The 26,387-nt window shown below is 44.9% G+C and overlaps 1 protein-coding gene across 11 annotated transcripts in view; it reads right to left on the minus strand.

The window, feature by feature from the left end:
- Positions 1-26,387, minus strand: part of ptprt (protein tyrosine phosphatase receptor type T) — a 205,525-nt gene that overhangs the window by 73,684 nt on the left and 105,454 nt on the right. For all 11 annotated transcript variants that reach the window (XM_031567962.2, XM_031567961.2, XM_031567959.2 and 8 more), the window contains exons 8-12: positions 22,621-22,917; positions 16,974-17,083; positions 9,501-9,702; positions 8,686-8,788; positions 6,486-6,759 (exon numbers count right to left, since the gene is read on the minus strand). In XM_031567962.2, coding sequence (XP_031423822.1) covers positions 6,486-6,759; positions 8,686-8,788; positions 9,501-9,702; positions 16,974-17,083; positions 22,621-22,917 — 986 coding nt within the window. The remainder of the gene's footprint in view (positions 1-6,485; positions 6,760-8,685; positions 8,789-9,500; positions 9,703-16,973; positions 17,084-22,620; positions 22,918-26,387) is intronic.

The raw sequence follows: 26,387 nt of genomic DNA on the forward strand, positions 1-26,387 counted from the left end.
CCCAGAGCCCAATCTGTATCACCCCCAAAGTTCATAAGTTAACTAAATAAAGTCCAAACGTGAATAAAGTCCCCAACGAAGGCAAAATCCTCCAGAGTGAAAGTTAAAGCCTGACAACACTCACTACATGCCATGCATAAAGGTAGACTTAGGCAATCATTGCAAGGCTACTTCAGATCATTGCAAGGCTACTTCAGGGTACCAGAGAGCATAACTAGTTTCAGCTGGAGATATTTCATTAATACGGATGAGTCTAGGAAGGACATTTATCACATGAAATTCGCTGACATTGATGTGACTGATGTTCATAACGGTGCGGAATGCTCTGCCAGTGCAATGTGAATTAATAACTCATTATTTCAGACACATGGTTATTCCGAGCGCACTGTCTGCAGTACTGCTGCAGCCCATCTCTTCCAGAGAGGGCTGTCAATCACTTCATTCCCAAGTGTATTCAGGCCTCCTTACGATATCGCAGAATAATGTTTTAAAAATAAAATAAAATAAAATAAAAAATGGTAGGTATCAGCATTGGGAAAACTAACTGTTCGAATTAGTTCGAACTGTGGATGGGAGGAGAGTTTAGACAAGAAAAGTGACATGGAAAATAGGCTATTTTGTCATTGACACATGGGGATGGGCGGAGCTACACATTGTACTGCAGCCAGCCAGCAGGAGGGCTAGGCCTTTGACTGCTTCACTTTTGAGAGACGTCACACTGTCCATGTTATTTACAGCTATTGGTCCAGATGTTTAGTAAACGTCTGGAAAGTGTAGCAAAAAACAAAACAGTTTTGTCTGAAAAAGGACTGACTCTTTTTTTCTCTTTCTCTCCCTCTTTGTGTGGAGATGACCCCTGAGGTGCAGGTGCGGTGAAGCGGGCCTCATCTCGCACACAGTCCACGTCTGAGGAGGCCACAGGGGGGGCAGGAATCATTACTGCATCTCCCTCTGTGCCCTGACCACCGGCAGCCCCTTTCACCTCAGAGTCATGCCACTGCAGCCAGGAGGGCTCTCTGAGCCTCAATCCCTCCCACAGCGACCAACAGTTCAATACCCGGCACTCATCTTCTTTCTTCACTCTCTCACTCTCTCATTTTCTCTCTCTCTCTCTCTGACTCTCTTCCTTATATAACCCCCTGTCTGCCTGGCTTCACAAACACGTGGTTAAGGTATCACTCCAGGGAGGGAGCAGGGCTATTCAGCTTTCACAGCCCCGCTGTCTGCCCCCAGCTCGACAAGCCGGAGCCCCTCGGCCCCTAATCACACAATCCCCCCCCACCCAGTGTCTGTGTCCTCTGCCCTGCCTCGCCCCTTAAGGCCTCCGCTGGGTGGGGGGATGGGGGTGAGGGTGAAGAGGGGGTGGAGAAGGTGAGATTCTTGCCTGTGTTATCTTCTAACCCTAAACCCCACCACCCCTACTGTCTTGGCTTCTGAAGGTGGGAGAAAGGTTGAGGAATGTTCACAACAAACGCACACAAACAAATAAATGTGCCCCCCTATACAAACCTGCGCCACAGACACAGAGAAGCACACAATTGCACACACACATACACACACACAAACACCAGCAGTCCAGGGACTTAACGTTTTAATTAAACAACTTTCAACTTGGGGGACAGATTGTTTTGTCTACGTGTCGATAGGCCAGGGGAACTGGGGGACAAATTGAAAATGAACAAATGAGGAGCGGGTAATAAGTGAGGAGTGGGAAGGGACCAGGAGAGCGCCCCGTCTACCTGCAGCAGGGGCCTCCTTTGTGGCAGTGATCTGAATTCCAAATGCCCGAGAATGACTGATGACTTCTGCTTGAGGAGAGCCGTTTCAGAATAACCTACCATACGCTTTGAGCCCGTCTGGGATGAAGAGAAAGACAGGCTCCACGTTGCTGTGCGGCACCGAAAGCGATGTGGTGTGGTTTACAGACAAGGCTCTGTCAAAGTAAGGGTGAGGCACTGCCCACCAGCGAGGGACAGCTTTATGTTTTTATCATTTTTCTGTCTTGATAGGCCAGCAAAAGAGATGGAGCGGGAGTAGAAATGGTAACAAACAATTATTGGCGCCTCACAAAAAAACTCCCACCCACCAAGTGAAAGGCACACGCCCACACACAAGTGGAGCTTGTGAAACAGCGCGGTGAGGTAGCCCTCCTATTCTGTGAGTAATGCTCTTGGTATTTTTTTTTTCTCCACAAGGCCGTGTTTATTGACTGTCGCTGGCGAAGAGTCGGACATTTCCAAAGCACACAGAGAGCATGGAGGCTAATTAGCACTTGTCAGCAGCGAGCAGTGGCACAGTTAATAAATGTAGCGATAGCCATTTATAGTTTTTCATTCTTAGAGGCAGGGAGGGGGGGTCACAGGCAAAGAGGATTTTTTTCAGCCAGGCAGCAGATGCAGGGTTAGCTGGGAGTTGGAGCACATCTCGTGTAGAGCAGCAGTGGCTTGAGCTGCATACCAAATCCTTGACTATGCAGGTGGAACCGCTGGAGGACAGGAGTATTACTCTCTCTTTCTTTCTTTCTCACTCACTCTCTCTCTCTCCCTACTTCTCTCTCAGTCATCTCACACACATACATACACACACACACACACACACGTACACTGACAGACAGACTCACACATAATCCCCCCCCCCCCCCCTACACACACACACACACAGAGAGAGAGAGAGAGAGAGAGAGAGAGAGAGAGGGAGAGAGAGAGTTCTCTCACCATGTCCTGATCTAATATTCAGACGTTCCCTCTACACAGGCAAATACATCTTGTCACGGTAATAAAACAAGACAGTTTCACATTGAGACATTCTTTATCCTAGTAATTCAATTTGAGTAACTTTGCACAACTATTTGAAGTGACTAGTTTGCGGTTTGAGGAAGTGTTAAAAATGCTTGGTCCAAGCAACAGGTTTATTGTGGATGCCGACTCTTAAAAAAAAAATCACCTTTACTTGCTACTCAAAAAGAAATAAATAAAGGGGCAAATAAGATGAGAGCAATCTGTCCCTAGTACTAGCCTAGCGTAGCGCCTGTGAATGTGACAGGACTGAAGGTGATTATATTCAGATTGCAGACAAGGATGAAAAGACTCCAGTAAATAACAGGGAACAGAGGGAAAGAGTAAAGAAGAGATTGTGTGTGTGTGTGTGTGTGGGGGGGGGGGGGGTGTGCGTGTGGTGTGTGGGGGTGTGTGTGTGCGTGCGTGTGTGTGATGTGTGTGTGTGTGTGGGGGGGGGGGGGGGGGGTGCGTACGTGCGTGTGAGTGTGCGCAAACACCCGACTGAGAGAGGAAGAGAAAGAGGGAAAGAGAGCGGAATAGAGGAGGGAGAGAGAGAGAGATGGCAATAAAAAGGCAGATTTAATTTGCACTCCTCTAAATGCCTTTGGCAATCATCCAAAACACTGACATCATTACTGTTAAGAGCTGGGCTTTCTTTTTCAGACCTCCGGACAAACAGCGAACAAGGAGAAGTGAGACAAGGACAGGACAGGAGAGGAGAGGGGAAGGAGCAATGAGGAGAGGAGATGGAATGAAGACAGGGGAGGAGGTGAGAGGAGTGGAGTGGAGTTGAGTGGAGAAGAAAGAGAATAATGACTGGCGAGCAGACAAGATGGACTAATTACAAAGGAGAGAGGACAGAGAGGGTCTTGTAGAAGAAGAAAGGTGACGAGAGGAAAGGAGAAGAGGGAAAAGAAGAAGAGATGAAAGGAGGCAGGTGGACACTTGGAGAGTGGGAGAGAGAGGCTTGAAAAACATCTACATGTTCCTGCTTTTGCTGTCAGTGTGAGGGATTTTACGCAACACTGCTGTACACCATAAGAGCTGACCATCTAGCCACCAAGCAAGGAGTTACTGTTGCGGTTGGCTGTATTCTGTCCTCTCTTCCTTTCTGTCTTTCTCTTCATGAGTGGAGGCCTGTTTAGTGGGCATCTCTACATTCACTCGCATTGCAGGAGCATCTCTTCAGTTCAAACCACACCACTTAACCAGAACCTGGAAGCCACTCTACAACACTGCCCCCCCCCCCTATCCCCCAACAAAGCACACACAATCCCAATCAGCTGGTGTTTAGGGAGACACTCAGCCCCCATCAGTGGCAAAGAAAGAGAGACATTTAAAAAGTGTGTGCGTGTCTGTGTGTGTGGAGATGGGGGGGGGATTGTTGCTGGGAATGAAATTAAATGTTTTCAGAGGTGGAGGGGGGGTGGACTGGGTGGGCAAGCCATCATCTATCTTTATTAGCCGTCTCCCGCTGCAGCCGGCACTCGCCGGGAGACGGATGTGGCTCCGCTTCCACGAGAGGGCCTCGGGGGAAGGCATCTCGGGCGCGCCACGGTGCCAGGAGAGATTCAGCACGAGACGAGTGCCAGGCTGGCACGGGCTCAGGACTCAGCAGGCAGGCAGCCCCCACACACACGCACACACACACACACACACACACACACACACACACACACACACACACACACACACTCCACCCCACCCTCAGGCACAGGGAGACAGAGCTGCATCTCTGTCCACATGCAATCCCAGAGCGCCCACCCACCCTCACGTCAACCATGTCGGTCTTTCTCCACTCTCGTGTAGAGAACTCGGGTGGTATTATAGGCTTTGTGAAAGCCTGCCTGTGTGTTCTGGCGATGGGCGAGCTATCTAATTGGCTGGTTGCTGAAGGGGATTTGAGGGGACAGTATCTGCAGCAAACCACCCATGAAAGGACAAAGAGGGGGCCACGCGGGCTAAGGAGGCAGCCGAGCCGAGGCGAGACGAGACGAGACGAGACAAGAGGCGGCGCGGCGGGGCCAATCCATGTTTCTGCCAGTCACCGCACAAACGCCACAGAGGACCAATTGTGAAAGACAGGAGATGGGGTTCTTAACTGGATTGGTATGCATCACCTGTCTCACACCCATCTCTGATGTGTGTTAATGAACAGCGAGTCGATGGACACTTCTACAGGCACATGTGTTTTCAGTTACGTAAAAGACTATTACGCTTTGATGCATTCATTGAGTGTGTAATCCATTTTAAATTAACATACTATGGGGGGTTGAGAGTCAGCAGAGATATATATTAATCATTTATATTCACTTACATTTAGAACAAGTACCAATAAATAACATATCATCTCACATAGCTAGTTTTTGTATTTTGACTTAAATTTTAGGTGTTGAATGCTCACATTTGAATGGTTTGTTTTGTGTTAGACATCAGCTCTGTAGCCCACATTTGCATTTACATTAAATGTTCATTTTCACTCGGAAGGCCCGTGATGAAAGACATGGGAGAGAAAGTTTCAACATGAGAAGAGAAGTTGACAGGAAATATCAAGCTAAATCCATCTTTTATGCATGGCGCTCGTATCAAATTATCTAGGTCATGGTCTGATGTTGTTTTCGCTGCTTTCCCCTGCCCTGCAAGCATGAAACTCTGCAATTGAATTGAACGGGAGCCAATCAAATCATGAAACAAATGTGACCCAGTACGCATTTGTGCTGTGCAAACAAAAGTCTCAGCGCACAGCATATGGGCAAATTTGAGAATTCAGGACAAAAAAACTAAAACATGTCGCAAAATTAATATTTAAAAGAAGAATCAAAATGAAGGTTTGGAAGAGAAGGGGCCAAAAACTCCCTTCTATATCGTTCATGACTTCATTGGCAAATACATAGTTGCAGGAACTACAATAGGTGACAAATTGGAGTTTATCATTAGCCTATTGTTCTCAACTCAGGTTTCACTGAGATGAGTCTGGAAACCTTATTTGCAAAATGAATCAGTCAGCCACTCTGAACTGCAGCCCAATCAGCAACCAGTGGGGGTGGATAAGTGCAATGACTTTGGCGTGAAGTGTTTAATAATGTCTTCACGACAATGGCAGCAGTGCCAGAGCTAGACGAAGTGATACAAATAGAAGTAGCAACATTAGCAAACATTGAAGAAAAGTAGGAGCAAGAGCAATGTGCAAATGTATTCATCAAGGACAAAGACATTGTTTCCTTACTGCCAATGGAGTCTGGGAAAAGGCTAATATATTGGCTTGCACTATTAGTGGTGAAGTAGGAATTATAACAATTGAATTGAATGATTGAAAACAATTCCCAGTAGAGCATGGCCAGACCTTATCTATTCACAATGTGAATTTGGGTCTGCTTATACCAGGCTAGCTTATCGCACATTTTGATAGCATCATTATACCTTTGCCTAGACACTAACACTGAGGTGAACGATAATTTCAGACCAAAAGCCTGTAATTTTTCTCAAGAAACCTAACTGTCACCCCGTGACTATCCGTGACTGAACAACAGTATGGCTCCAAATTACAAATTAGCAACCAATGTGTCCAAAAATCAAACTGAAAATGTTCCCTCTGACCCTGGTTTATAGAACGCATTACCAAATACTGGTCATGAGGAGACACCTTATTGTGCTGAAAAAGATGGGAGTATGCTGGCCAATTAGACCTCAGCGGAAGCACACACTCACCCCATTGGCTCTGCTCAGGGCTTGGTAGTAAATGCTGTAGCTCTTGGCGGGTGAGAGCGGCGCGTTCCAGTAGCCGTTGTAGGTCTTGTTGTCGCCGATGGTGAACGAGTGCATGGAGCCCACGGTGGTTGGCGGCAGCTCGGCGGCAAAGTAGTGGGCTGAGTTGTGGATGGAGGCGTTCCGGTAGCTGATGGGCACGGCGAAGCACTCCACCGTCTCGGCTGCCCGCCGCACCTTCTGCTTGCGATCCTCCTGAACCACCACCTGGTACGCACTGAGGGAGCACAAACACCTCCGCTCAAACAGGTCCCATGCAATGATACACAAGACGAGATGTTACACTTGTTGTGCAAGTACTTAGGGCCTCATACACACATGGGCCAGATCTCCCTAACTCACATGCTTAGCCCTATACCTAAAGGAATACAGATGAGCTTTGATCTAACTAAAGGAAATACCTTTGTATGGCATACCTTGGGGTACACAGGGGAAGGGGTGTGGAGTTGGAATGGAAATGTCCCCTAATGAATAGGAACCCAGACTAGGATCAAGGTCATACTGAGAATGGAATGGAATTGAATTTGCAAGAATATAAATGAAGGGAGTTATCATCAGACATGTTCAAAAGTATAACCAAGAAGTAGGATCAGAAATCTCCCATCTGCACAGGACGGCCTCTACTTTGTGATGCAGTTGACATAGTATTTCCTCCAACAAAAACGAGCTGCTTCCCATAAAATATGACTCCTTGCAGAATTTAGACACACCGGTGCAGCCTCGGTGCAGAGAGAGAGAGAGAGAGAGAGAGAGAAAAAAAGAGAGAGAGAGAGAACCTTACCAAACTCCTGCTCAGCCCAAGCAGGCATTTCAGCTGTGGACCAGCAGAGGGAAATCTCTCTCTAATTAGCCGTGAGAGACGGGCTGGAGGAGCAGTGAGGATTAGGCTTTTTGAGAGACCTTGTCAAGGATGAGGAATTGGTAATGAGTGCGGTGTTTGTTTCTCTCCAGCCGCCTCTGAATGGACATAAGGGCTTCTTTTGAGTCTCTGCACAGGATAGCACGATCGCCTGCAATTATGTGCCTCAATGCTAAGAACATACTTCACAATTATGTGCAATTAGGGAAATATATGTTTCACCAAAGGACTATGACAAATTATCCCGGCCTCTAATTTGACATCTTTTATTACGGATAATTACTTATGAAACCAAAGAAGACCACTTTTCTTTTTCAAAGAGCGTATATCTATTTTAAAGCTAATGGCTTTCCGTATATTCGGCATTCAAATTCTATAATGTGTGTGTGGGTGCTGTGTGTGTGTGTGTGTGTGTGTGTGTGTGTGTGTGTGTGTGTGTGTGTGTGTGTGTGTGCGTGTGTGTGTGTACGTGTTTGTGTGCGCGTGTGTATGTGACCTTGATTCTCTATGCATGTGAAGAAAAATAAACTTTTTTCCCCAATAACAGTTTTTAAATAACGCAATAAATCATTATAGAATAGATTATACCCTGACCTACTGTGATGCACTGCAGAATGAGAAATCAATAATGGCATGGTTGTTTCACAGTGATCTTACTTTTGTCCGAGAAGTTGGTTTTGGCAGCTCAGCGTCTGCCTTCATTTAACATGCACGCACTCAACCCAGTTCTCAACCATTTTCTCAGTGCAAATAAACTGAGTTTTGTGGGGGTGGGGGGCGGTTCTTCTCAGAGTGTGTGCTTTTTTTAAGACCTTGTACAATAATCTCTGTTGGCACACGCTGTATGAACTTTTCCTACAGTAGTCTGTACTTGATAAACACAACGACTAAACACAAAGGGGTTTTGTTTTATCTAAAAGAACACTCTAAGTATGCCAAACACAAATTAAACTAGATCTCCACAGTGCCTTTGCATGCAAATTAAAAGAAATTACTACTTCTAATACTAACGCCCCTTTACGTGTCGGAGTGATGGTAGATCCCTTCACTGTTTAGGTAAGTCATGTGACCTTGGCAGAATGATTCAAGGGGGGGCATGCAACACTGCAGGAGTCCTTAATGCCCTTTTCACTGTCTGTTGTGGCTTGTCTGCGCAAACTTCAGAATCAGTTATGGCTAGCGGAGGCAGCCAGACAGCTAGCGGGCGGTGAGTGTATGAGACAAAGGTCCTCTACACTTGTTTGTTGACAGCTCTGGTAGTGAGGGAGGAAACGGGAGACGTACCTGACAGGAGCTCCCCTGGACTGGGCCGGCTTCAGGAGGACGGTGATGGTGGTGTCTGTCTCATTCAGCAACATGTCAGTCTCGTACTCTGGCATTAAGGGCGCTGTGGTTTCAGGACGAACAAGCCCATGTTAATGACCAATAAAACCCACATAGTGTCGTTACTGTTCATCAAACACTTTTAGACAGTTTACTTAGATAGATGGTCAGATCAATAACATATCCCCCTCAGCCAGTAAGAACCGTACACTAAACCAAATGAAACACCAGAGGAAAAAAAAAAAAAAACATTAGCATATTTCTGATTCAGCATCGTACTATCACACGTTCGTGTTAACGGTTTTACAGTATAGCTATCACCAGTGTGGCACAGCTTGTTTGTGTGAAAGTGTACCTGACACATCCGCCTTACTCTGTTTGTAAAATGCCACTTTGACTCCACTGATCATTATCTCTGTGATATTCACTGGCTGCCTGAGATGAAAACAGCTGCAGTTAGATACGCTGTGGAAATGTGGGAACGCTACATCTTTGTGGAGCTCAGGGGAGACTATGTTGATGCTGGGGGCAAGGGAGATTCTGCTATTCCACTTTTAAAAGGCATATTTACCAGCCGTAATTCACAGCATTTCATTTTTCGCTTTCCAATCCCCCAGTCAGAATAAGTTCAAAAGGATTTCAGAAAATTCAGTCCGTGTCCATACAATTTGGGGGTCCGTGTGTAGTGGCAGGACTTATCACATGTTATTTGTTGTACATTTGCACATTGTGGGGATCATCACACGGGTCTAAACGATGAAAAACATGCGGCTCACCAGCTATCTTAGTGGCCACGCGGGTGGTCACGGGCGGGCCGAAGCCCTTGCTGGTGCTGGCCTTCAGGGTGAAGAAGTAGGTGGTGCCGGGGTAGAGGCCCACAAAGAGGTGGTGTGTCTCGTTGCGCAGCTTGAACACCCTCCCGTGCTGCGTGGTGAGGTCAGCACTGGGGTCCAGGGAGTTCAGAGCCTTGAAGGTGATCTGTAGGTGCACACAGACAGACAGAAACATGGGTGAGGACCTGAGAGGCAGCAACTGAACTGAGATCAGATGCATCTGGTTATGTTTCTCAGCTGCGTCATGACTCCACATAAACGACGACTTTGAAATGAAACCAGATGCAACTGTCATGAAAACATAAAAACACCTAGCCCCTAATGAACATCGCTCTCCACCACACGCACAAACATATACTGAAGGACATATCTTTTACAAACATTCAGCTAATTTTATTAAGCAATTTGTATTAGGATATTTCTCCAGCATTTCTTTGTACTGGCTAGAGGCAAGCTCTATTCGTCAAAAAAAATAAAAACCCAATTTTGAGGTCCACTTATTTTTATTAAGAAACTCGGGTTGAATAACATACTCTTCTGTAGTGGTCTTGAGTGCTTTTTGCCTGCTACCACAAACAGTTGAGCAAAAACATCTATTAGCAATAAAAAAATCGATGAAAAAAACATATACAAATACTGATGAAAGCTTTGGAAACATGAGTGCATGAAAGCCCGGCAGCACATCACCCTAGATGGATACGTGTCCATATTGACGGCTACCGAGCTTTAGGGGCAATCAAAACATTTTAGGCTTGACGTTTTCACAGCTCACAACGCCGTACCGAGAATTCAAATCAAATCCAATTGACAGCTGTGTGCCTGGCAGGCCCGCTGGCTTGAAAGCCTTTCGTGGACGGTGAGTGATTCAGTGTGGCTCACCCGACCCCATCTCTGGCCAGGGGCAACAACACAGTCAGGGCACAGTCGCCACTTCACATACAGTTTTACCTGATGGTGAACATGCTGAAGGGGAAGATGATGGGGGAGGGAGGGGTGAAAGAAGGCCAATATTTTCGGTGCTGCATATTAAATTGTGGTGAAAGCTTGGCCCTGGTTGTAAAAATGGAAACACACTGACACACACACACACACACACACACACACACACACACACACACACACACACACACACACACACACACACACACACACACACTGATGTGGAGCATCTGCCACCGTCTAGCACAGGGATATGGGGGAGAATCGTGAGGTGGCTGACGGCCCGCCTCGTTTCATGGTCCCTGTCTAGCTTGGGAGTCAGACATCAGCAGCTGTCGGGCACCACCTGGGGTCCTTTAGGCCTGAGAGCTAATCAGGATTGATCAGAGTAATTCTTCAAGCGGCAAAACAACAGCAACCTCCTGGGATGCATCACACAAAACATTCTGTTGCAAACTGAAAAAAAAAGAAAAATGGTTATGACACAAGCAAGTGTCAACGTGGTCATTTACTTTTAGGGACAGCACAGGTGGCAAAATGAGACTCTTCTCAACAGGACCACTTGAAGTCTGGTTACAATAAGGTACCTCTGCCACTAACCAAATCCTTTTCAGAGACCTAAATAGAAATTGATGGGGTTCTTGAAATAACTCATTTTACTGCTGGCACACACTGTGGATTGAACTGGGAGCTGGATTCATCATTATTGTGGCTCTGATTTAATGCTAATGTCACCACTTCGTTTTATCATGCAAATAAATTACGCATTTTATGCCACCCTGGGCCCTGGGTTTTGACTTGAATCAATGGCAGGCGACAGGAAGGAGAGAAAAACTGGCAATATATGGTAAATCACCTTTCACTGTTGCCCGTTTCTTGCAACAGTCCCTCCGCTTTCCTGGCATTGTCAATCTTGACCACAGGTATAAAGCACCATTCAGGAGTTTTATTTGGGAGAGCTTTATGGAGAAATGCCTCATTCTGTGTCGACATAGATCAAGTTTACCTCTGCAAGCGCGACAGATTTTCACAGGGATCCATTAAGAAAAACCTGCTTGGCGATAGGTACCGGCGCTGGCACGAGCCGTGATAGAATGTCATAAAAATTCGGCATTGATTCAGCCTTTTTAAAGCAGTTAAATATTACTCCACAATCATTCCTGCTTTAGCTTCGTTCCAATGTGCGTTTTCTTGCCTCCATCACACTCCTTTGATGCAGTACACTCTGTCAGAAGACACAGCCGCTGAACAGACATCATAAAGCCAACGCATTTTACTGCCCTGTGAAACAGAAGGCACCATGCCTTGGCAGTGCTTTGTGGCTGATGTGAGCATCGAATAGCTTGAATAACATGAAATGTCTCACTGTTGTGCATACCGGTGTCATTTTTAAGGCTGTGTTTTATATTCCTTGCTATTGCATTCCCTGGATTTAACTTGTGTGTCACCAAGCAAGTCTCACCAAGCAAGCCTCTTTAGAGAACGACTCTATTCAAGAAAAACTGCCAGGTCCACATAATTGAAATGCTTAAATTCACTCTGTGGAGATTAAGGCATTTAGAAATGAGTCTTAACTGTTCTCGTACAATGATAAAGCCATTGTAAGTATAATAGAAAATATGTCTCCCTTTTCCTGGTAGAAGTACACAAACAAAAGGGTGTAGCACACATTAACATGTGTGTGGATATGCTATAGAACATTCAGGTGAGGACATACTCTCCATGGTTCTATTCACAGGGGTTTATTTTTGTTCTTTACATTTTATCCTGGTGTGTGAAAAAGGGACAAGTCACTTGAAGCCACACAATCAGTCAATGGCCTCCCGCTGTCCTTTCATGGGCTTCCACTTATCACACACACAGGCCCTTTTCAACCTGATAAAGATCGAGAAAGGACATGTCGAGATGTGTGAAAGGACAGAGAGTAAAAAAAACAAAAGTGAAATGATGGATGCCTCCTTCTGGCCCATCTGTGCTGTCAAGGGAGCCGAGGTTACTCCGAGGGGTGGGGGTGGGGGGCGGGATGGCTTGCCTTATACACTGTATGCCCACCATTAACTGCTAAACTGTTAAAGGCAGGCCAGGCTCTAATGGAGTAGATATGTTTAGAGGAGGGTCAATGGCCAGGGGGGGCCAAGAGAGGGAGAGAAAGAGGGAGATTGGATGGGAGGACAGTGTTGAGGGGAAGAAATGAGTGACTACTCTTCTCTTGATGTGCCATCTGCAACAGCCCTAAGCCCTCTGGAGAAACGACAAAACCGCTGGCATATTTGCATCCAGAAAGAAAGGACCGGAAAATGAAAAGACCTGGCAACAAACATGTGGAAATCTGCTGTCCCCAGAGGAACAGACTCAAAAGTGACGGGGAAAAGGAAAGGCAAATCCCACACGGACGTCAAGATCCTCTCCGTAGATCATATCCTGGCTCAGCTGGGGTGCAGTGCATTTATGATGTGAGTGGTGTATCTCCGGCTGTCAGCTCCAATCAGCTATTAGTCAAAACGCAGATAAAAGATGCCATAGTCAATATGTAATTAAGGCTTTACGAGGACATGCATCTACAGCTCCGATCTACGCAGAACTGTCAGTAAGCAATATAGGAGGTATGTAACATATGGATGATACAAATGATATACAGAACTGGCATTTGTTTACTTGGAATTTGTTTACTTGGAATAAACGAATATAATTCACAGAATTGGAACAAATGTTTTGTGTGGATGTGTGTGTGTGTGTGTGTGTGTGTGTATTCGTTCGTTTTCTCCACAATGTATTGTGCCAGGTAAAAAGCAGAGGTTTGTATGCCATCAGTCTGAGTGCCTTCTAGAGTAAGTGATGTTCCATTAGTGTGACCAGTTTGTAGTGTATCTTGCATATCTGCACTCACTGTAGCCAAGGCTGGCGGAGCGCAGACAAGCAGAACCCAGAATAAATAAAAAAGGACCACATCACAGGCACAACCTCCACCCATCCCCTCATGCGCGTGTGTGCCGGGGCTCGGAGCGGCTGTCGAGAGCGGCTGGATGCGCCCCATCTGTCGCTAAGCGCTCTCAACGGACCCGCCGGGAGGAGAGGGGCCAAACGGGTCGGTCGGCGGCCCGCGCCTGAGAGCCGGCACTCAATTTAGCCCATTATTGACGGAGATGAAAAACAATGTGGTGGGGTGATGGGCCCGCACTCTCTCTCTCTCCCTCTCTCTCCCTCTCTCTCTCCATCCGCCGAGGCTGCAGCAGCTGTTTATCTTCGTTAGGCCCCAAACCTCTCCCAATACATCAGTGCGCTGGCGACAGCTCCTTATTTAGACCCTCCACCCCACCACCTCCATGACTACCACCACTAGGCAGCAACACCGCCCCCCCCCCCCCCCCCATTCTATCCCCCAACTCCCACCCCACTCCAGTCCTTTCGATCCACCCCCCACCCCCGCCAGGAGGAGGCGGGATCAAATGCACAGCATCTGCACGAAGACGGATGGCCACGCCAGCACTCCGACACACACTCTGCCCCAGTGTGACAGAGCCCTGCACACCCTGCTTTACACACACACACACTTCCATGTCTCACGGGAGAAGTTTCAGCTAAAAGTGTTATTTACCATAAAAAGAGTTTTTTCTGGGGTAAAATGGAGCAGGGGCAGGGTGGGGAGTGTTTTCTACGGCAAAAAAACACTTTCATTGAAAATAAGTCATGTCCTCTTTGCATGAATGCATCACCCCAAGGCTTGGTGGTAAAAGGAGGATTTAGGTCAAATATGTGTCTTGTACAAAGACAACAAAGACATAAATGTCAGTCTTTTGAGGAAAATAAGTAGAAAATGTCACTCATTTCTGAAATCAACAGGAAAGGTGTGATCCTCTAAACATGCTTGATTAGTTGTTTTTTTCTTCTTCTCTGTGGTGCCATTTTTGACAACTACTTTGTGAAAATTTGTGAAATAATTTGTGACACCTACTCCCACTTATGTGGTGAAAGATAAAAAAAACAGTTTGAAAACTAAACCTAGCCACCTAGCCACCATCTGTCCATACAGTGAGCTCCCTATGCAGACCATATATATGTATTACAGGGCTGTAGTGCTCATTTCCATGATTCAGAACGGCTTGCTGCCAAAAAGCCAGAGAGGAAAGATGTGAGGGATTACAAGAAAAGAGGCCTATTTACACTGAGGGCTGACAAACTCGAAGGACACTGGGAGAACAAAATGTGATCAAATGAATTCAACAATGCACTGCAAATTAAACAACACAAAGATCAAGGTCTAACACAAAGCAATGAAGTGTGAGGGTATTTGATCTTCCCCCACATTTGCATACAGATAACGTCTGTGGAACGGTATTAGTAAAACGACAAAAAAAAAAAAAACATCAACCCATGCAAAGTCCCCTCTCCATTGATTAATGTGTGGCCATCATGCAGAGAGCGTATTCTAATTTCCCCAATGTGCCTTTCATGCATCTTCTTTATTTGTGTGATGTAGGGAAGGCAATCATTTCTGGAAAACCTTGACGGCCTTTGGACGGGACTCCAAGGCTCCAAGGCTGGGATCAGCAACATCGGTTTAAAGGGGCATAAGAACTGATTCTGTAAATCAGAACCTCATCCAACGAATAGATCACCAGCCTGGTTGCAGGTGTGGTATTGGCAATCTGAGAATGAGGTTTATTATGCACAAGGCACAAGAATCAATCTGTGGTGTCACAGATATCTCTGTGAATCATTGCAAGAGCTGCTCCATAAGTTACTGCTGCAGTGAAGGTATGAGTCATTACTACTGTTCTGAAACTGGCTCACAATTGAGTGAAAAATGACTAATCAGGAACCAGGACTGCAAAAGATCTCAAACTGATGCCTTCTGTTGTGTGTTCCTTTCACCGCGCTGGAGCCTGTGTTCCTCGCGATGAACAGTGTAGCGTAGCGCGTTGTGGTGTGATGTACAATGTGATGCAACGCCTCGACTCTGGGCCTTATCCTGCCTCCACGAAACTCCAGGCTGCCACAGTAGACCTTGAGTTCACTTGACTGTGCGCTCCTGCTTCTTCTGCGCTGCGGATGCTTCTGTTGAAAGTTTAAACAAACCGCGGTGCAGCGGCTGAATTCTGAAAGGGATCGCAGATCTTCAGGGGGAACGGCATGCCACAGAAGAACAAAGTTGAAAAGGAAAGCGGAGCTCACTACTTGATATTTCTCCCGGTCTCTCTCGCTCTCTCTCTCGGCTCCCCTGTTCTCCTTCCCTATTTTCAACCCTTTCTCTGTCTCTCACTCTCTTTTTCTCTCTCTCCATCCTCCTCTCACCTGCCCATAGTTCAATTCTCTCTGTGTGCCCAGAGGACATTGTCCTAAGCCTAATTTGCCTGAGACCTGAAAACAAGAGCAGGGGTTTATAATTCCTCAGATCTCCTGGATAATGTGATTCAAGCCTTTTAATTGAATCAATGAAGGCTATTACAGCAATTATGGTTGAAATGAGAACACATTGTGCCTCGCCTCAATACATTTGGTAAATTCTGTCAGTCTTGCTATAAAGGAGATGGACGAGACACTAATTTCATATTAATGCCGAGGACAGGAACAAAGGCTACCGGTACAATGGTCGGAGTGAGGCCTCAAATCTCACCATCAAAGACTTCGGCAGGCTTTTGTTCGCCAATCATTACCCAATGCACCTTCAAAGGATACACGACCACGCTTTATTTTTCTGTCCTTCTCGCAACTTCTTTACACGACTTTATGCACAGAGAAATTCTAAAAAAAGATAATTTGTTTGACACACTGTCAAAGAAACAATTGGTGTGGAATGTCTATAAACCTCGATCCTCGAAGTAAATCAGAGGACCTTGAGGACTTTGAGTTCTCAGGTTTGATGTTAGAAGTCTCTTGAAATATGTATTCAACAGTTCTTATAAACAATATCCTACATGCACTTTGTGAAAGAGGTATTGGGCCCTAATTTCATTGATGGGCAACGGGCAACGGGCAGTGAGCTAAACCTAATTTAATAATGTGGCAAAAGCATTTTGTTAATTTAATACCATGAGCAAGATCCTAAGTGCAGACATGGGTGGGTCAGCGCAATGCTCCCACATACCACAGGCTAGCTTTAGTTCATGCATGACAGACTTTTCTCGTTGCATGTTGTTTTCCCTTTGCCCGTCATTGTCCTTGAGTAGCGCTTAAAAAGTATGCCAAGTTAAGTGGTGTACCAACTAACCTCTGATTTCTCTTTCACAAGTTACGTGCTGTAGAGTATCACTTAATCATCACTTAAATGTCAAGTATTAACCAGTATGCAAACACTGATGCAACTGCTTTTTTTAGGGGGAATTTTGGATAAGAGAAATAAGCTAGGCAAGGAGACGATAACTTTAAATGATAAAACGTATTACTTATGTTTTTTAAACATTTTGTAAACATTTTTTTTGATTGTGTCATTGTAGAACATATAACAAAGGATGTGCTGTAAAAAAAAGTATTGCTTACCTCATACAGAGTGATAACACCATTGGTCTCATTGGGAGCTTTCCACTGGATGAAGATCTTCTCCTCATAAGGTCCAGTCTGAAGTGACTCCATGGGAACCGGACCAGGCACTGCAAACAAAACACCGCAGCACAGATAAGCGCCTACTGTCTTTTTAAATTCAGTTAATCTGCCTGGCAACAGTAATTAAATGTTTTTATTCTAACATTGTGCAGTTTAAGTGTATTCAAGACAGTCAGCACTTTGCACTGGCAATATGTTTGTCCTTTTGGGAAAGTTATGACAAGTCTATAAGGTGTTAGCCCCATAAGGGTTGGTTGACTGGCTGGGTACAGTGGATCAAGAAAATGGCAGTGAATTAGGAGGGCAGCTACGCAATTCAGCCAGCAACAGATCTAATCATAGACGTGCTGATGATCTAAGTGAAAGTATGTCAGGAGCTCTGCAGATGCTACCGTGAGAAGTGTAACACTCTAACACCTTTCACCAATCAAGTGCTGAGATTTGGTGTGTGTGTGTGTTTGTGTCTGTCTGTGTGTGTGCTTGTGTGTCTGTCTAACACAATGCTAACTCAAGTCTGTTAGTCATATCTAGGGGAGCTGTCACCTTAGGTGCTACTAAAGCTCCTAAAAAGTGTTGGCACATGAAAATGAGTGGAAATGGGGTGGGGGGGGGGGGATATAAACAGCAAGGGGTGGCAGAGCCTTGTTAATTCTGAAAACTATCGTGTGAGACACAGCTAGACACCCGCACTGTTCAAGATTTTGTTTTAATTTGTTATTCCTATTAGTCCTTTCGGTCCATTGATATTACCTGTAGTTGCAGATTTTATTAGCAATAACGCATTCAAATGTAATATTCTGACACAGTGTTCTTACACCTTGCGTAGTACATATTGGGTCAGTGTCACCATGCGGATCATGTAGTAACTCTGCAATGGTATAATCAATAATGTGAACCAGGGAAAAACATAGCTGAACATGTGTATGTGTGTGTGTGTGTGTGTGTGTGTGTGTGTGTGTGTGTGTGTGTGTGTGTGTGTGTGTGTTTGTGGTTGTTTTCACATTCATCCTCATTACTCCTCTGCGGATATAAGCAGATGCAGATACACCCAGGTGAGATGTGCTTTTTATTAGCTCATGTGCAGTGCGCTGTGTGCAAAATGAAAATGTTTCAATCACATTTAGATCAGAGATTACACCCAACTCCAAAGGCCCTGATTGGACCTTGGCCAGCGAGGGTACAAAAACCACGCTAACAATACAACACAATTAGATCAGTCCGCCCTCCTTACTGCGTACGCCATCTCCTCTGTCTGGCAGGCCAGAACCTTTGCGAGGACAGATAAACGGCGCTGTTACACGTTCATCAAAACTTGATTAACTTCCTGTATGGATTGTGTGAATGGCATGTTTCATTAAAAAGGCGACGGGGAGATGGCTGCTGTTTTCCACCCTGCTGCAATGATAATAAAGCTGATTTTAAATGACCCCGACGTGCGCTACAGCCTGTCTTTACTTAATTATCACTAGTTTCTTCTAGAGTGACAGATGAATGTGAAAACAACCACAAATACACACACACACACACACACACACACACACACACAAACACACACACACACACACACACACACACAAACGAAAATCTATATTCCTTTCAAGCTGCTCATCTATTTTTTGTCTAATTCTGGCACAGGCACACTTGATACCGAGGTTGCTTGTTATTTACCTAATAAGGCCAGGCCGGACCGCTCCTGTTCTCTTGTCTGTCTCACTCCACCGCAATTATCACCATATTTGGTCACACAGAGAAAGATGATAGGAGGGGGGGGGGGGGGGGGGGGGGGGCTACTTTACAAATGAAATGTTGCAGATGTGTCACTTTGTGCGCACAAAGGACAGCAATTACACATTTTCATATGCATAAGACAAGACAGGAATACAGACAACAGGCCACCCCACGAGGCGAGGGTGGAGGGCGGAGTGAGGGGTGCACACTCTCTGAATGGACCCACGCTAACTGAAACTGATGCTGGAAAACAGCGGAACTAGAACAGACGGCCACAACACACACAGTATATATATATATATATCACTATCTTGTAAGCCAAGGCAGTTTTGGCGACAGCAGATGTAATTTTTTTGTTTCCATTTTTTCTAAAAAAAAGCTTTCCATTATGAATGAGTTAAGATACATTTATTGTGAACGGCTCGAGTAGGTTTCAGACACCCTGGAGGGGAATTTTTAAATTAAGTGTAGCTCACAAACACATTACAATCTGAAGGGAGACAATAAATGGTTTTGTTTGCGGCTGAGAAACAATAATGTGCCATGGGACTTTTTCTTTAACTAAAACTGAGAAGATGTTTTTCACTCTGTCTTTAATGACACGGTGAAGCATATCTGTCAGAGACTTAGAATAGAAATGGGCTGTAACAGATGTCGTTGTAATTGATCCATCAGTTGTACGGGAGTTTATTTTGATTTCATGCTATAAGTGACTGACATTGCCTACTGTACTGGTGCTGCTTTCTGCAGCAAGTTCACAGGAGGTAATGTCATTTCACTAGATCAATGTTCCAATTTACTGTTGCAAATTATAAAACCCATACCTGTTAATATGCTGTGCTTAAAGCAGGCAATTTACCCAAAACAGAGCGGAATTGCACTGGATTTAATATCCTATCAGATTAAATTCATGTATTTAGGTCAATTTAATAATATATCTTATAATCTTATACCATAATAAATAATCTTATTTATTTTCAGATACAGCTAGTTTCAAAAGAAAAAAAGGTAAAAAGTAATTCCGGAAAATCCATTCATACAGAGACGTTTATACTGAAATGTACAAATAGAGCTGGAATTATGGACAAAAACTGCGTAGTAAACAAAAGGTTGATCCCATCTATATATACATATATCTACATCAATAGCTAGCTAGATAGAAAGATACTTTGCATAGGTCTAGCCCCCGATCCAGAGAGCAGACTGGGGATCTGTTCTGTCTTATCTGATTATGATACCAAGGTTATTTCTGAGCCGGGGAGAGACAAATCACTCCGAGTCCCCCTCATGGACCCAAACAATCAGGGACTGATGTGGCTAATTTGAGCTCTTCATTTACGGTATACTGATTCCTCCTCCAATCCCTACTGACTCGTGGACTCACGGGCAGGTAACAGAGCTCGGGGGAGCAATCACAGAGGTAGTTAGATGTTCGCTCATCCTTAAAACCTGTCTGGATTACACAAAACGGTCTGTGTTGCAAATGCCACATTTTCGGGTGGTGAGTTTTTAAATTAGGCTTTTAATTCTGGAGTACATGTGTCTGCACATTAAATCGAATGCCGACTATCACTAGTACTTAGTGATCCGTTCTCTTCGATATCTACTTTAAATAAGGCTTCTAAGAACTTTGCTTCACTGCATACAAGTCACTCACCCTGCCTTGCCTCTGATAACGGTCATGCGTCACAAAACAAAGAAAAGAAGGCTTTCATATTCGAACGGCACACTTAAAACTCTGCCCAGCGCACTAATATGACATTCAAGTCATTATCACGGAACAGCAATTAGTGAGGCAGAGAACAGTGACTGCTGTGTGTGCTAATTACAAAATTACAAACCAGAGATTAAAGATGGTAAAATAAAATACAATTAGCACGTTTCTAAAACACTGCTTCTCTCCAGTGTCACGGCACACTGAAGGCTCAGCGTCTGTTTGAAGCACACCCACTCTGTTTATTTTTTTTTAAAGGCATGAAATCATATGACATGCTATGTTTTCAACCTTTTAAAAGCACATAACAGCATGCGAGATAGGGATATGTTCATTATGTTGCCTTCAAAAGGTACCTGCATTTTGTGGAGCATTTCAGTTCCCATATCTATTCTCCCGGGAGGAACGGGCTTAAATGAAACCCTTTTGTGAACAGCCCATACACTCTCCATTATGATAAGAATCTCCAGTACATGCAGTTCTGAATGTCTCCTGTCATTTGAGAAAATGGTTCTTTTACAACAGTTATTTCAGTGCTCAGTAAGGATTGGGCTCTCTCACATCAAATGTTCAGCAGGGGACTGTTCACTTGCACAAAACATGACAGTGGTGAACTGAATTATCAGTTTTGGGTTGAATGACAACAGAGGCTGTTGTCATATGAAATCAGCTATTCTCTGATGTGGCTCTGATGCATCTTCACCCAAAGTCCATACCATTAATAGTCTCATTTATGTCCATCTCATAGTCTCACTGCTATGGGATAATGCAATGCACACCAAATAAGCAGTGTTTTTGTACATAGTTGTATGTAAGCAGTGGATTTGTACATAGTTGTATGCAAATGCTAAAGACACACTGTTATTTTTTTGTTTTTGTTTTTGCTGTTGAGTGCAAGTTAATAGCATACTTCTTTATATCAGAATTATGTTATGCTACAGTTTTATTGTTTGTGGTCTGGAGTGGCAAAATATCCATAGTGCTAAGAGCTTATCTAGTTATTATTATGATACAATAATTGCAGTACGTTCCAAGATTCGTCAACAACCCATAAATTATTAATCAGAGTCCTATTACTATCACAGAAGATTTCTAAAAATGACCATCAACTTAAATTGACCTGTGTACTATTTTTGAAAAATGTAAACATGTTATCCTGTGAAATATAGGCTATTGTATATGCTGTAGACTGTTGCCACATAACCCTGCTTTCCTATTTGTAAGGACACAAGCCCACAGAGCAATTTCCTTTAGCTGGAGGGTGGTAAGAAGCCTCACATAAAAGAAATAGGCCAGCCTATTACACAGACCTTGGACGCTTTGTCTGTATCCTCTATCCACTTATTCACACCATTTCCCTACAATCACTTATATACTGTCCATTTATGTCTAAACTGTTCACAGATGTACCTCTGCTGGACTCCTCACAGCACCAACCACTGCCAGGCAGATTCATGTTCTGCATAAGCCCCCCCCCCCCCCCCCTTGATGACTTAAGGCTAGCATGGACAGCGCTCCACCTAACTTACTGTAAAGCGGACTAATGGATCATGCTTTCATGATCCACACTGATTTATCTTAATGAATCTCCTTCAGTGGAAAATGTTGGGAAAGGTTGGCAATGCGCCAAAAGAAGATCACTTTCCAAAGCTTGAGCAAAAGTAAGTCAACAATTCACTGGCTGTTCCCATCTCTATGTGCAATATCGCACTGGAGATGTAAACCAGGTGGGCTGTATATCAGAGATCAATAGCAATTCTTCTGAAGTCTGAAGAAAAGCTATTCCTGGCTACAGACAAGAGAGCAAAGGTCTTGGTGGACATGATAGAGGTGTCTGAGGGAAATATTTCATTTTGATGTGTGTGTGTCTGTGTGTGTGTGTGTAAGAGAGAGAGAGAGAGAGAGAGAGAGAGACACAGTGACAGAGACAGAGACAGACAGAGAGGGTGGTTTTGTGGTTCTCTACCTGTGTGTGTGCGTATGTGTGTGTATGATAGCTTGTGTGTGGGAAGGCAAATGAATACAGGTTTCTGTATCCATGTGCCTGTGCATGAACCTACATGTGAGCATTTCCACACTGGAGTGTGTGCATGTGTGTGCATGTGTATGTTGTTGTTGTTGTTGTTGTTGTTCCTGTCTCACCGTCCTCCTCGGTCTGTTTGACGATCTCCTCGCTCTCCTTGCTGCCTTCTGCGTTGGCCAGCACTAGCCGCAGCTTGACGGTGACGAAGGGTCGAAGGCCGCGCAGCGTGTAGTGGGTGGAGGTCTGGATGAGCTCCTCAGCAGCAAACTCCTGCTGGTTGAACACGTACTGGTACTGCACCGTCAGGTTGAAGCTGTGGCAGCGCGTCGATGCGTAGCCGAAGGCCTCCCACTGCAGGGTCAGCTGCCTGGCGCGGATGTCCACCACATTCACGCTCTGGGGGGGTTGAACCGGATCTGACAAGGCACAGGAGGAGAGAGGCAGTGTTACACAATGCCAAAGATACTGTCTGAATAAAGAGACTGTACAGGTGTACGTGGATAACAAGACGGTGCATGAGGGTGTTTTTTTTACATTTTCCTTTTTTTACATTTATTTATTTTCATTTATTTATGTTCGTTGACGTTGACAGTTCTCTCCCTCTCTCAACCTCTTGTTCCAGGCAAGTTAATGGCAATTCATGGCACTTCTTCAGCATTCTTCAGCCTTCACAAGAGCAAGACAAAAGGTCTGTCAGTCCAAAGGGGCTTGCCCTCAAGGTTACTCAAGGGTGTTGCGCTAGCACTTCAACACCTCGACACATTATGAAGATCTGAATGCGAAAGAACACTACATTCTTACCAGAGAATCCACAGGGACACTGAATAAATCAAAATGCGATCAACAACAAAAGGTCATTAGTCCATATTTACAAAGGTTATGTGCCATTTAACTCAAAGAAAATACAATCACCAGATTGCAGGGTAGAATTCAAAAACTTAAAGCAGCTACTGAGGTCAAAGGGCCAAATACCACATGGAGAGCCCAGAAATCCAGCAGACATTTGTTTTAATGCCAGCAGACTCCCTCTGTGCTAAAGACAAAACAGCCTTCTCAATAGCGGACGGCAAGCAGCTAAAGCCGATTGCAGAAACTGATAGAAAATGCTGCTGAACAACCAAAAGCCTAAATCCCCTGGTTTCAATGGGTCTGATTAGTACTAATCTGGAGCTAATCTAGGTCGTTTCGGAAAGCAGGTCTAAGGAGATTGCTAATTTGAGACGGTAAAATCCAATATTGGCGACTCTGCGGATCAGCAACGAATAAGGGGACATCTGTACGCGGGGGGTGAAACTTTGTTCTGGCGGGGAATGGGGGGGGGGGGGGGGGTGCAGCAGATGAGCCCCGCCCACCAGGGTGTCGGTGTGAGGGGAGGGAGAGGTGAACAGGTGGAATTTAACTCTGCCCTCATTAATCTGAGGGCGTTGGGGAGGACGGGCTGTAGCCAGATAGGCAGTGCCCAGGGAAGGGGGCACGAGGGTGGGTTACAGGGCCCTGGGTGGCCCCTTTGCCTGTAACGAGGGGTAGCTGGGGTGGGGGCAGAGGGGGGTTAGTCGGTGAGTCCACCAGCGGAGCGCGCTGATCGATGACAGCGGCAAGGCCTCATTAATCCCAGACTTTGGGGAGCTCCGCCGAGGAGAAAACAAGATGAAAATCAATCTTGCCGCCCTGGTTCTCCCAACCGACAATCCGCTACATTCATCACACCAGCCACACCCCCGCCCTCCCCTTTTTCAACCCCCACCTACCCAAAAGAGCAAAGAGGAAATTGCAAGCAATAAACATATCAATGGGATGACCACGATAGCCACCTGCTCTGTTATCTTTAAAACAGAAGCACAGGAGAGAGGAAGATAGGATAAATCAGCTTTCGGTTCTGCCGGTTCCCATCCCCTGGAGATGGGCAGCTGTTGTCTAAAGCCACGTGAAATGAGATCAAGCAAGCGTGGGCCACAAAAGAGATCCAGTAAAACTTGAAAATGCCCTTAGCCTAAATTCTGCGCCTCGACATAAACACACACACACCTCTGTCATTCTGCAAGGTTGCGCCTTTTATCCCCATCCTAAATCAAGAGGTGGCATCGTAACCTTTTCCAGCATCCACTGTGGCAACTCAAATGCATCACTGAGTCCCAGGAAAATTCCATTTTGCCATCCTTCATTTAAAAGTTCATTCCCATAAAAAAAGATTCTAGGATGACCTGATAAAGACAAAACAGAGCCATACCAACATTATAACATGCCCCATCAAGCAGCCTCAAAGACACTTCAGCACACTTACAGCACTGTTGTTTTCTGACCAAGTTTCTATTCTCTATTGTATCTGCTTCTGCTATTTTAGTCTTCGTCTGAGAGCTCAGAGAAAGAGGGGGGCAGTCACCCCATGCAGTTACATGACTTAAATAAATTGGATTAACATGGGAAGGAACAGATGTTAAAGCCTCTTCTTTTTAGTGGCTTTTAATTACTTATCTGTTTTGTCACTGCTGAGCCCCACACTTTGCATACAGCAAAGTTCTCAACTTCAAAACAAAGAAAAGTTTTAATTAGCTAAAGCTCAATGAACTTCCTATGTTTCCCCTTGGCAGAAGTAAGAAAGGCTTTCTGAAGCGTAGGATCACCTCGTTCCCTGCTGAACTGAGGGACTAAGAATCAGAGGGCCACTGTATGCTCCGGGAGAGGACTCAAAGACAGGCTCAGGGAGGACAGACAGTCAAGCTGTTAGGGTTACGCAGAGGTTGAACAGAGTTACTCAACACTTTGTGGACAACGGTCAGAGACATAGCCTCGACACAAGAACAGTGTCCTGCAGTGTGTGACTATGACTGTGGACTGTGGGCATAATGGAGGAAGCATACATACCAAACTTGGACTTCAAGAACCTACTCCCTAAATCTTAGCAAACCCACAAGAGACAGAGAGAGACTAAACTGAGACACAAAATAAATAGGTACTTTCTATCAGCACACAGTAGGGGTTGGTTCATCTAATAAAATGCTTACTGATATCCTCTAAAGACTGCACCATTTTCTCTGGAAACAAATCAAAGCATAACAATAAGAAGTATAGGTCTCTTCCTTTAGCTGATGAAAGAACAATGAGTTTGATGGTGAGGCTTAACCGAGAAGGAATAAAACACAATCGCATAAAGCCTTGCAAGCACTGCGGAGTCCAGATGTTGTTGATGTTTCCATCGTACCCGTGGTGCAATGTTACGGTACTAACAATTCCACAGGGGGTAACCACTGGACAAACCCAACCTTGAACACAATTGCTTGACCGGAAAACTCTCCCCTATCTTGTCTGCTTTCACAATGACAGCTAAGGCCACTAAGCGTTCCTTTCAATTCAGACAAAAAAAAATATCTTCATGACGCCGCTAGCAAGGGAATAACGACGGCTTCCCTTAAAGACGATGAAAAGAAGATAGATTGACATTGAGGAGTCACTGGTAAGCATTACTGGTCTTTTGTTTGAGACATGCTAGAGCCGGCTGCACTATTCAAGCAACTGATAAGCTTGAATCTGTTTGTTAGATGATAGGTAAATACAAAGGCCCATCTTGCATCCAGAGTTAAATGAACAGTAAGAGAATATTCGAATATCCAAGATAATCCCGCTCAAACACTACCACTCTCACGACACACGAATAATCAGATGGAAAATGCCTGACCTTCCTGTTTTGTCTTCACGTATTATAGCAACTTTTTGAGATGACTGTATAAAAAGTTAAAAGTAAACAGGAAAGACAAACACCATTTATAATAAATCAAGTTTCCAAGACACACTCAAATGGATCACTGACCTCTCCTCAGTAAGCTACACATTTAGAGTACAAGTGAGGAGTACACTGGAACAACAGCTTAGCATTCTAAACCACACTCTA

The sequence above is a fragment of the Clupea harengus genome, chromosome 5 (genome assembly GCF_900700415.2).
Source record: "Clupea harengus chromosome 5, Ch_v2.0.2, whole genome shotgun sequence".
Classification (NCBI taxonomy): domain Eukaryota; kingdom Metazoa; phylum Chordata; class Actinopteri; order Clupeiformes; family Clupeidae; genus Clupea; species Clupea harengus.